The 12,326-nt window shown below is 47.0% G+C and overlaps 1 protein-coding gene across 7 annotated transcripts in view; it reads left to right on the plus strand.

Moving 5' to 3' along the window:
• The first annotated feature begins 2,172 nt into the window (after nt 1-2,172).
• The window catches only part of VAMP1 (vesicle associated membrane protein 1), a 33,546-nt gene continuing 23,392 nt past the window's right edge, over nt 2,173-12,326 (plus strand). For 3 of the 7 annotated variants that reach the window (XM_058841748.1, XM_058841758.1, XM_058841777.1), the window contains exons 1-4: nt 2,173-2,235; nt 2,893-3,052; nt 3,883-4,041; nt 4,291-4,342. In XM_058841748.1, the coding sequence (XP_058697731.1) occupies nt 2,234-2,235; nt 2,893-3,052; nt 3,883-4,041; nt 4,291-4,342 (373 nt within the window). In that variant the 5' untranslated portion in view covers nt 2,173-2,233. Of the gene's footprint in view, nt 2,236-2,892; nt 3,053-3,882; nt 4,042-4,290; nt 4,343-4,744; nt 5,585-6,461; nt 6,999-7,384; nt 7,491-12,326 lie in introns of those variants that run through there. The other 4 variants (XM_058841740.1, XM_058841730.1, XM_058841767.1 and 1 more) reach the window with 3 other exon arrangements.

A 12,326-nucleotide genomic window follows, 5' to 3' on the forward strand; every position in this document is an offset into this window, starting at 1 on the left:
AGTGTCCCCTCAGTCATTTCTGACATACTTCTTGCAGGCATCTGTTCCAGCCTGTGTCCCTAACCCTCTGGTCCTCTGCTTTTTTGGCCAGGCTTCTAGCATCCTTTCAGTCTAGGAGCCCGAGGTTCACGCATCTTAACGTGACAGTTCCATTATTCTCCAGCTTAGATTTTTCCTCACAGCCAAATTTTTCAAGTTAGTGCCACGAGGTCCTGTTAATATGTCTTTCTGCTCATAGCTTTCCCCCCTGCCCTCCACTTGTCTGTGGTTAAATGTGAATGATCGAAATTTTAGTTGAAATGCATCAAAACTTGTCTTAAGAATGGGATTTGTCTCATTCTGCACTCATGATGACTTGATCTGCTGCTAATGACAATGACCAAATGGCCTTTTGTTTATAATTTAGGCAGGACTTGCAAAACTAATTCAGGTATTTTAATGTTTTTAGCAATTCTGGCTTCTAGTTTTCCATAACTGTTGCCAGTTCCTTTAGAGGAACAGTTACGGTGAGTCACAGCTGGCATCCCTCTAGTCTCACATCACACCATTGTACACTTGGGAAAAATCCATTAGATGAGTAGGCATTTGCATACCAGTTCTGCCTTGGTCATTAATTTAGCTGCTAAGTCGTTGGAGAGTTATCTGCTGACTTGATGTGTCTTGCTACAAAGCAATGCTACCCTGTCTCCAAAAGCATTTGGTTGGAAGCAGCAGGGAATGAATGGAAATAATTTTCTTTAGGTCTAAGCCTGAGGCAAGTGAAGGCTGTTTAAACAGCTGAAGCCCACATTCTCAGGAGCAGGGTGACAGACCTGTGGGACTTGCCAAAAGGTGTTGTGGATACAGGAAGCTTGCACAGATCCAAGTAGAGAACGAGCAGGCATAGCAAATCCTTGACTGAAAATGTCGGAAACTGGAAAAGTACCTTGTACCCTTTGTCATCTCTTAGTCCCTAAGCACCAACCTGGCAAGGGCTCTGTGGCCACTAATTCCATAAACTCATACTTATTTGCAACTGTTATTGGAATGGTCCTCAGACTGCAGTGGAAAGGCTTCCAGGCTACAGAAGCTTCTTTCTCAACTTCTGTTTGAAGGCAGAGTGTAAAAACCTGGAGTTCTGAAGTCAGTGCTAGTCTGCTTCTATCTGCAAATCACCCGTGCCTAGACACAGCACTGCATTATTTTTCACCTTGAACCACGATCTTCTAGTTACCATGCTGTAATCTGTTACGTATCTGTCTTGTGTACCTAATAATCTGTGAGATCTGACACTAAAATCTCACATGAACGTCCTGCATCACCTTATGGAAGGAAAAGGTAGTGTAGGTGTGAGCCCACACTTGTCACTCTCTACTCACCATGCAAAATTCTGTATGAAGAGTCTTCTTGTTCCAGTACACTCCAGCCCCCTTTTTTGTCCTGAATTGGAGCATCTCCCCTTCTGATCCAGCAGGCTTCTCCAGATGTTTAGACGGAAATACCCCAAACACATTGCTGTTCTTGGGGCTGCTGTGGGAGCCTCATTTCTCCCAGTAGGCTGCAGAAGCTCCATCGGGACCTGTTCAGCTTCGCTTTAATGACTCGCTGTATGGTGGAAATGGGCCAGCGACACCATCTCGTAATTGCAAGGACAGCGGCTTAACCAGAGCCAACAGGCACACTGCGGAGGTGGCATTTCGGGAGCGCTCCGCAGCCCCCACCACAACGGCGCCAGCCGGGCTGGGCTCCAAGAGGAGAACTGAACCGGGCAGGTAACCACGATCAGGCCCTGCGTGACCTACGCGGAGCGCGGCGGACGCGTTCAGGGCTCTCGGGGCCGGCGGGTCCAGCGGCAGGGCCGTGGGTCGGGAGCGGGGCCGTGCGAGCCCCCGGCCCGCTGGGGCGGAGGGAGCGCCGGGCAGCCCGGGCCCTCCGCAGGGGGCGGGGCTAGGGCGGGGGCGGGGCGATGGGAGCTGCTCCCATTGGGCAGCCCCACGGCGGGGCGGGGCTTGCCGCACGGCGGTCTGGGGGCGGGGCTAACATTACCGCCGTTTCCACAGGGTGCGGATCGCTGATTGGTTGAGGAGGAACTGAGGGGCAGTGCCGAGCTGCCGCTCCCAGCGAAGCAACTTTTGATTGGTTACTGGCTCTGTGGGCGGGGCCCCGCCTGTTATAAGTTGGGGGTCCCTGGGCTCGGGGGGCTGTCGGTGCGGAGTTTTGTGCCCGGTATCCCGCGGTTCTCCTCGGCCCGGCCATGTGAGTGTCCGCTCGACCGGCCGTGAGCGAGCTGCGGTGGGCGCGGCGCGGGGGTGGTGGCTGGAGCGTGAGGGAGCGGGGTCAGTGCAGAGCCCGTGTCCGGGGTGGCGGCGGTGGGGTCGGGTGGCGCATTGCAGCAGCCGCAGGCAGGGCTGCCCGCACCGCCCCCGGGCGGTCCTGCTCCCCCGCCGGCTGCATGGGTGAGTGGGTGCGTGGGCCGTGCCCCAGCGGTGATGTGTGCGGCCCCAGCTGGAGCCAACCTGGCCGGCGGCCACCACTGCGCCCAGCCCGGTGGCTGCCTGATCCCCTCGGCGTGCCCCCGCGCTGCCTCCCTGTCTCCCTTCCCATATCTTCCTTCCCCGGCTCCTGGTCAGGTTGCTGTTCCCCCCGAGAGGCTGCAGTGCTTGGCGCGACCGCACCCGCAAGCTCCTTCGACGAGGGGCTGGTTCCATTCCCGCTGCCCCCTGGGCTTGCCCCTGCTTTAGGCTTTTCCACGAGCCCGCCTGTTCCCGATCCGGCGAGATCCAGCGGGGTTGCAGGCTCCCGAGGCTGCTGCCAGCGCTGCTGCAGCCTGGGGTCCCTGGGGTTCGTGTGGATTTGGGGGGTTCTCTCTGGAGTGGCCGAGTTTTCTATTCTTTCACATGTGTGTTCCCCTAGGTCTGACCCAGCTCCGCAGCCCGCTCCCGGGGCTCCCGAAGGAGAGGCTCCCGAAGGAGGAGCTCCCGAAGGGGCAGCCCCCGGTGGGGGTCCCCCCGGGGCTCCCCCCAACCTGACCAGCAACCGCCGGCTGCAGCAGACGCAGGCCCAAGTGCAGGAGGTCAGTAGCTCTGCCAGCCCTGACGGATGCCTGGACTCTTCTCCCACTGCTCTGCAGCAGCGATGTTCTTGACCCATGTCTGTCGCTGAGGGGGTGGCTGCTTTTGTCATGCCGAAGCCAGAAATGAATCAATGCTCAGTACTCAAAAATAGGGTGGCAAACCTATTAAAGAGGCTAGAGATTGCTTTATGTTTAAAAGCCACTTAATTCCAGATACGATTTCCAGGGGCCAGCCTTGCTAGGTTGTTGTTTTTTTTTTTTTTGGTACCTCGTTATGGTGCATCTCTTATGGAAATAAAGCTGTACAGCATCCAGGCCAGCTCTTAATCCCTGCGGGCTGCTTCGAGGGAATACAGTGTGCAGTGATGTGGGGGAACCCTTGCCTGGCTTCCCGGGATCAGTGTCAGCGGCTTGGCTGCTGACGCGCAGTAGCGCCTTTGTGCCTCTCTGGGGCAGCAACGTGAAGCTCATAAGGTAATTTTGCAGCTCTCGGGGAAGTGAGCATATGACTCCTCATAAGGAGGGTGGCTTTGGCTTGGTGCTGGAATGGAGAACTCTTAAAAGCAGATGAGAATGTGAGGCTGAGGACCTGGTTGAAGCATACTTGAACTGATGTTTTAACAGTGAGTCTTGGAATTTTTTTTTTTTTTTTCATTTCAAAGTAGGCAGTGACTTGAAAGGATTTCTTTTTTTATCCTCATTTTTTCCCCCTACCTTGTTCATGTTTTTTTTTGCTAGTATTACAGCATCAGTTATTGGCTAAATTAGTCCTCTTACTTTTTCAACTGTCTTTACCAATATAACTGCTCCTACTATTCTTCCTTCTGCAGGTAGTTGATATAATGTGTGTAAACGTAGACAAGGTGCTGCAACGAGATGAGAAGCTGTCAGAGCTGGATGACCGGGCAGATGCACTTCAGGCTGGCGCCTCAGTATTTGAAAGTAGTGCCGCAAAACTCAAGAGGAAGTACTGGTGGAAGAACTGCAAGGTGAGTTTCCTAGTGCCATGATCCCATGATCAGGAGGGAACTGAGCTATTCCCCTCCCAAAGGGCTTTTTTTGAGTATAGCCGGGGCTTGCTAACAGTGTCTAATGCTTAAGATTCCTTCACTATGGGAAGGCTTTGATGCCTTGGCTGTCATGCCTTCAGGGCCTGGCTTAGGTTCCCTGGCTGTCAGGAAGCATGGGAACTTGTCAATCTGTTCTGAGTATTGCTCTTGGACAATCTTTTTCTTCAGATGATGATCATGATGGGAGTGATTGGTGCCCTTGTGGTGGTGGTGATTGCAAGTAAGTACCAAAAACCTCAGGCTCAAAGGTGAGGAAACACCAGCTCTAGCTAGCTACTTTAAACTTTTCCTTTTTGTTTTGAGATCTTGAGGGTCTTAGTTGCATAAGTGTCAATTCCAGTCTTTGGGAAAGGGAGGTGGAAGTGCTGGAACTCCCTCCTTTAGTGTGGAAATGGTATGCTTTACCTAGTAATATGAGGAATGGGGAATGCCATCATTGTAGAAATGGGAAATTCTGCCTGTCAAGTCAGATAAGCCTGTAAGTATGAGGGGTTTTACCCTGGAGTGGATGGGTTGGCAAGTTCCTTCCCTGGCGGGTGGTTTGGAGTTCTCTGAGGGACCTTTGGTGTAACTTGCCCTTTTGTTCTTTCCTTTTTTCTTTTTTCTGTTGCTTTGTCTCCAGTCTACTTTTTTACTTAAATGTAACTCCTTCAGTCTGCAACCTCCTGTCCCCTATTACCTTGCCTGTCTCTTCTTGCCTCTGAATTTTTCCTTTCCTTCCCTTTCACCTAGCTTCTTCATTGATTTCTTTATTGGTTTTAATTTATCTTCTGTGTAGGACTCTGAGCCGCTTACTAAACATAGGTAGACTTTTCAATAGCTGCTGCAGCTTTAGGGAGCATCCTCTAAGTTTAGAGGAAAGGGAAGTTGAGGAAGAGTGGGTAGCTGTTTGCTCCTGCTCTTCTGCAGGGAACTTCTTGTCTTTACTTTTGGGTGTAAGCTTGTCAAATAGTGCCTGTGTGAACTCTAGTAAAATAAGAATGCCTTAACACAGTGCCTTTTGGGATGAAGGACTTCAGCATGTGAGAGTCTTTAGTGTTCTGCCTAAAAAGACTGGCAGCATGACTTGAGCTTTTCATTGAGCTGCTGATATAAAAGCTAGTTTGTGTTGGCCAGTGGCTGTGAGCCATCTAAGCTACATGTAGTGATGTAGATTTCTCTAGCCATGGAGAGGTGAGCACTTGAAGAAATGATTATTCTGCCTGTCCTTATTTCCAGGTGACTTGCTGCCTGAACATGGCCATTTCAGTTTTTATAAAGGAGGGCCTACATGATTACCTCAGTCAAATGCAGCAGGCTAAACACAGTTAAGTGAAAGGAACATTGTTACTATCTAAAAGGCATGTGTGGGAGTAAAGACTCTCTCCACGAGGATCGAATGAACAACAATTAGTCTGGTGGGGAGTGTCAAATATACCTTTCATCTATGCACACACAAGCCAGGACCCTGTAGCTTCCTACTGTCTTGTAGCTTTCCAGAAGGAAGACTTTGGAGAAGTGGCAGAATGGGAATTGGTGTTTTGCTTTTGTGTGACTGGGTTGAACGTCAAGGAGGCTCACTGCCATAGAAGATAGAGATGAAGGCGGCTGGAGGTATTCCAGATGAGACTGAATGAGCTGCACAGCTTTTGATTAAGAATATCTGCTCTGTTTCTGCTGCCACCAAGCCCTAACTTTCAGCAGTAGTTAGAAAACACTTGAAATGTTTAGCTGGGGATTCAAAGGGAAATTGTGCTCCAGGCATGGTTATTGCAAAGTGACATCACATGTCCCAGTTTGGCAACTTATGTCTCTAGCGATCTTGCTGACTGAACTGAATCCTTCTGCTTGCAATGGGTTCTCCTGAATTTAGGTCCAGAGTGGTCTCTGAGGGAAGTAAACTTGTGGCTGTGGCTTTCTGTGAGCAGTTCCTTTGTTCTTCTCTATCAAAAGTAACAAGAGTTGTAAGTTGTTTGAATGTGTTATCAGACATGGGTTAAATGAGCTGCCCTGTTTCTGTAGAGTCTTCCAAGGAATGTGTATCTTGTCTTTTAACTTTTTTAAAAAGCTGAGCTAGACTGGAAAGAGGGTACTCCTTTAATTTAGAAAGCTCTGCCTCTGTTCTAGAATACATTGGGTTCTGTTTAGGATTAAGAGGAGGCAGGGAGGACATCACTGGAGTTCCCAGACAGAAAAAAGATGGGAGGAGCAGATGCTTTTTGTTTCATTGGATGTGCTGGGGAAGCCCCTTTGTGCCTCCCAGGGCATCTGGCAAGGGGCTAGGTTTTGCATGCTCACTTCCATGCCCCAGCGTTTCATTTGAGTTCATCTCCCTGCAATTCCATTACTCTCCGCCTCAGGGGAGGGCAGAGATGAAGATCTGGAGTGAAGCAGCCCTCATCCCCTGAGCACTTCCCTAATTCCCTGCGGAACTGAGATGGGATGGATGGTCAGAAGTGCATCTACTGAAGAGGAGCCAGGGCCTGCTTGTACTACTTACTACTCTCATTTTAGGGGGTAGGCTTACAAGCTTGAGGCCCCCAGACCAGCAATTCTCTCAAACTCTTCTAAACAATCCTTTGGTGCCCCATTCCTCCTGTTTCTCTGGGAGCTGAGGTCCCCCTAGGTTGTCTCTTTCATTTCTTTCTCTTAAGTGTTGTATGTTGCCTCCTCCTCTGCTCCCTTTCCCCTCCTTTGTGTCTCTATGCATGGGCAAAGCAAATCACCAAGGCCCTCTTAGTAAAAGCAAGGGACTCTGCTGCCCACGGCATCACAGCCACTCATGCACGTGCAGTTTATTTACTTCCTCTGTAAACACAACTGTAATCTCCTCTGGCATGTTCTAGAAATCAGCTCATGTACTTTTAATGGTCTCTAAAAAACACAATTCACCACCTTACTGAGTCTGTCTGGTCTGTCAGGGAGTGGGAAGGGGTTGGGATGCCAAACTTCTGGAATTGTTTTGTTTTTGTTTTTTTGTGACTTCCATAGCACACACATATATGAAGTTCTGTCCCTCAAAGCACTGGCTGGTTTTCCATTGTAAAATGATGGTAGTTCCAGTTGTGCTAGACTGGCTCTGGTAAGTCTGTAACAAGATGTGAGAACCAGCAGCAGCCCTGGGGGATGAGGCTGCCCAAGCCAAGTCTACTTTTAGCCACCAAATGCCCAGGCTCTGTCCTGTTCAGGAGACTGCCTTCTGTGCATTAGTATGTTAGTGGCAGCTCTGGCTCTCAGGCTGTGCTGCCTTGAGATTTCAATAACCTCAGATCCTTAAACCCAGAAAACAATTCTCCATTGGTGTTGGAATATAAGTTCAGGACCCAAATGAAGACCTCCAAGAGTAGGATGCTGTTCACAACATACCTAGCATCATGACTGGAATAAAGGTAAGTGCCCCTTTGTTTTGCTTCACTGTACATTTGAAACTCATTAAAAGGAAATGACAGAGCTTTTACCAGTGCAGATTTATTTTAAAATTAGGTACTTGTGTCCTTATCTGCCCTTACTGCTACAAAAGCTAGGCTTCTGGTTCCCTTATGATCAATCATTGTCCAGTCTTAAACATCACCAAAATCGCACCAGAACAATGAACATGCCAGAATTCTCAGTGGTGAATTTGGAGCAAGGCAACTAGACAAATTCTTCAAAGATGTAAGCCTTCCTGGGAAAGGAGAGTGTCTGGACTGGCTGGTGGATTAAAAGCAGCATGTGCAGTCTAAAATTCCACGCAGTTCAGGCCTGCACAACCTGAATGAACAAGTCATGCTACAATTCCTGCCAAGTTTTGTGTTGCGTTCCTGTCGGTTCTCAGCCTCATTCATGTAGGGGGATAGGTAAGATGTTTTCTTAGGACAGATGCATTTTTAGACTGTTGATGATGTAGTGTCCAAGTCCCTTGCCAAAGCTGGGGATTGAATGCTTGTTTTCCAAAGCTGGCAGCTGCTCTGGAGCACAGAACTGGGGCTGAACATACTGCTGAAAATTGCCCCAGGGTTGAGCTCAGTTCATGAGTCATGTTGTGGATGTTTGCAAAGACTTGCATGTCTAGCCATAAATCCTCTGGTAGGCATTGACAATATAATACTCTACTGGAAGCTCTTCTGAGGTGCCATTCTGTACTGCAGCATTTCTGCTGCTCCTGCACTCTGTTATCCCAGACAAAACAGGGTTTTAAATGTGCTTCAAAAGCAAGGCCAAGGCTTTGGGAGAATAGTTCTTTATATGTCTAATTAACAATTCAAGCTCTGCCTTTAAGCATGGAACATGCTTACCATGCCTTTGAACTGGAACAAATTTCCCAGAGAAGCTGTAGATGCTCCGTCTGTGGAGGTGTTCAAATCTGGGTTGGATGACCAGGTTTGAGCAACCTGGTCTAGTGGAAGGTGTCCCTGTCTGTGGCAGGGAGTTGGAGTTAAGATGACCTTTAAGGTCACTTCCAAGCCAAACCATTCTGTCCAACATGCAGCTCCCATGTCAACTGCTTCATCCTGATGTCTTCAGATGGGGAAAAGCCTCAACTGTTCTGCTCCGAAATGGATATACCCTAAACTTTCATATTTCAAGGTGCCTGAGGCATTTGCTCTGGCCTTTCCTGAGGTGTCTCTGTGCTGGTCAAAGCTTGGTGCAAGCCTTCATCAATGGTGGGGTTTGTTGTCTCAGCTGGAGAGTAACCAAATGATGGTGGGGAAGAGAGATTTTTCTTCAGAGCTGGAATGCAACATCAACACTTTTTTAATGAACCTGGCTTCCTTGGGAAGTGACAGAGGTCCCTGCTCTGATGTATCCACTGGGGTTGGAAGCCTTAACTTGGTGAAGAGAGGTAGTAAGGGGGAGGTATTATCTTTGTTCTAACCTCTAAACAAATAATTGCTCTGAGAGATGTAACAGATAAAGATATAGGTTTTACAAATAGGCAACTCAGCCATGTCTGTTAGATACCTAAGCCTCCGTACTCCTGATAATCTTTGACCTGGTTTTGGCCTGAGATAGAGTGCAACACATATTCAGAACACCCTTACTTGCTCCCCAGGTTTCAAATATGAACAGCCCCATAATGTCCTTTCCTTTAGTGCACAGATCCACTAAATGATTTGTGCAGAGGACAAAATGACATTTTCTTTTTATGTTCTCTCCTCAGAAGCTTCTTTTCCAAAAGCCTTTGTACTATTTTTTAAAATTAAATTTGCCATAAACTTATTAAAAATTTAATAAAGATTATAAGCTCTTTTTAGTTGATTGATTTTAAGTGTGTACTTGGAAGCTGAAGGCACTTTCCCCTGTTGTGCTTGCAAGCCCCCTTTAAATATTGCATATTGTTAAAGAACTGTGACTGAATGTGGCTGTGCCTCTGGTATTTTCCTGATCTCTCTGGTTCCCCTGTGTCCTTTCACCAGCAGCACTACTGCCCTTTTAATTTCTTGATGTAACCCTTAGATTTTATTGCACCTGTCCCAAGAGCTTGGTAACCCTTTCTTCAAATTCCTTCTTGGTTTGACCTCAGTCTGTGCAGTCTGTCAAACCTTGATCTATCTGTCCAGCTTCTCTTGAGCCCTCCAGCAAGCAGGGTTTAGTTCTTCTAAACATAGAGTTTATTTTCCAAAGTGATGGTTCTCTCTTTTTTTCTAGCTTCCCTAGATACTTATGTTGTACTTCTATGCCTTTCCTCGATTACCTTAATTCTTATGGAAAAACAATTGTTTGGACATCTGTTCCCAGTCCAAAGAGATACAACCTCCAGCTGTTCCCTGCATGTTTTCCATGTCCTCAAAATAACTGCTATGCCTCTAACACACCTTTGACTACTGAGCATTTACATCCCCTCAGCTTTCTCCTCTTGTACAAATTCACCCCAGCTCAGACCTTTAATTTGGCTTTTGCAGATCCCCATAGATGCACACTTTCTTTCCTTTTCTCCAATTTTTTCACATTGTCAGTGAAATATTCCCATTTTTGGTGCTCTTACTCCAGCACTGCTACTCTTGCCTGTTGTTTTCAGCCAGACCAAGCTCACTATACATCTGCTAATTTGTGGTCTTGCCAGCCTACAAGAAATGTAGGGATTATTTCTGGAACAAACACCTTATTTCTCCCAAGATGGCAATTTTTGCACTGATTCACAGGACAGGAAGGGCTAATATATTTACCAACTTGTGTAACTGCTTCTTCACATTTGCACAGGCTTTTAACTCTGGATTTACAGCTATCCTGAATGGTGCCATTCATTTGAAAGTCAAAAACCCATATTTTTTTTTTGCATTCTAACACTTTTATGGAACAGATAGAATATGGTTCAAGCTTCCTCCAGGGACTACATCACCACCTTCTGCAGCTGTATTTCTTCATGATGAAGAGAACTTACTGTTTCAAGTAGTTATGCTTCTGATTAACCTTGCTTTAATCACCCACTTAACTATGTGTGATGCAGCAGGTCTCATCAATTTTATGGTTATTACAAGGTTATTTATGGTTCTGTTATGTGAAGAATCGTGTCTTACTCTGTGGATATTGAGGAAGGATGATTGCTTACCATATGAATCACTGTATGTTTATGGTATACAAAGACTGTTTTAGGTGTTGCACCTGCTCTTTCTCCTTTCTTGATTTGAAGGTGGCTTTGTGAAGCAAACAGCTCTGTGTCCAGTGTCAGGTTTTTACTCATTCATGTGTTAGAAAACACCCAAGGCATCAGTCTGCAGTACTGAATTCATGACCAAGAGCTGGGTGCAGCATCCTAGCTCCTCTATCTACCTGCTTTTTGTATTTTAATTGTGGCCAAAGTTACCTTCAGCAACTAAACCTAGCTTTTAGCTCTGCCTCTTGGGCAGTGTTTTTACATAACATGAAAGTACCTTCACAGAGGCAATTTTGAGATTTTATTCATTCCTCATTCTTTTTTACTTTATTTAAAATCAGACACAGAAAATGGATTCTTTCATGTTTGTGGAAGCTCTGATTTTTTTTTTTTTTTTTTAGTGGTGGCCTCCAAAGGAGGAATACATGTTCCCACACCTCTGAGTGCTTCTTGCAGGCCCTTCCCTCCTGGGCTGCCACCCTTGCTGAAGGACACCCCTTGAATTACATGCTTCTATTCCTAGCAGAGAGACATTACCTTCACTTTCAAACAAGAGTTATCAGCTGAGCACTGGGATAAAATTTGTAAAACCAGGAATATTTGTGCAATAAAGAACATAGCATTTGTTCTGTGAAGAAGAATAAAATCACTCTCTGCTGGGAATTGAACAGTGCATTTAGGTAATCAAGGCAAGAGCAGTACAACCAGCATGTGTTTAGCATCTCAAAGGGAAAAGTTAGGCAACAGTTTAGATACTGCGGTAAACTCGTCCACCTTCCCAAGGGCACTGCATCTACCTTAATTTTAAAAATAGCTTCATTTTTTACTTTGTTATGATTAACTAGGTTTTAAATTCAAAAGTGGCTGTTTGCAGTGTGATTGGTTACAGGGTTCCACAGGTGTACCTAAACTGCTTAAGTTCTGGTATCTCTGTTTGTCCTGTGAAGTGGATAATCCTGTTTTTTAAGGGCATCACCCTTGCTCTCTTGATACCCCATAAAGTGCAGTGCAAACACCATTGCAGCAGAAGTCTGAGTATTTGTAAGAAAAGAGTATGGCAAGCTCACTGCAAGAAATGTGTTCTTACACAAAGGCCCCCAAGTTAGTTCCTGAGAAGAGGACCATTTTTGCCCACGTGGTCCAGTCAAATAGGCTAAGGCTTTCCTTGGAAACACTTTTGATTAAAGCCTGCAGTACTTCCCTCAGGAAGAACAGGCTCAGCAGAGTTTCTGTGGGTGGACCAGACAAAGGCTGGCAGGAGCAGAACAGGCACTGCATAACCTGCGCTGCTCCGATCCTCTCCTGCAGGATCCCACACCAGCAGAGGTACCGTTTGGCATTTTTGGAGGGTGTGCATAATCCTGCCAAAGTCTTTGTTTCTCTCAGGAAGAAAGCAGGGATGGTCAGGCAAATGTAGAGATCGATTTGTTCCAGAGCTCTGTTGGCAAACAATCAGCTGGATGTACACATGTATGGTGTATCCCAAGGAAGGGGAGACACCCAATATCTACCAATGCCACAAAAGCAGCTTGAAAAGGGAGCCTTAACTTTGCCAGGGGTGTTTTGTCCCAGACCTGGGAGTGGCAGCAAGCTTCGAGCACCTCTCCAGAGTATTTTGTGTAATACAGATTGAGATCATGCCAGTGGCTCT

This window comes from Poecile atricapillus, chromosome 1 (genome assembly GCF_030490865.1).
Source record: "Poecile atricapillus isolate bPoeAtr1 chromosome 1, bPoeAtr1.hap1, whole genome shotgun sequence".
Taxonomy (NCBI): Eukaryota; Metazoa; Chordata; class Aves; order Passeriformes; family Paridae; genus Poecile; species Poecile atricapillus.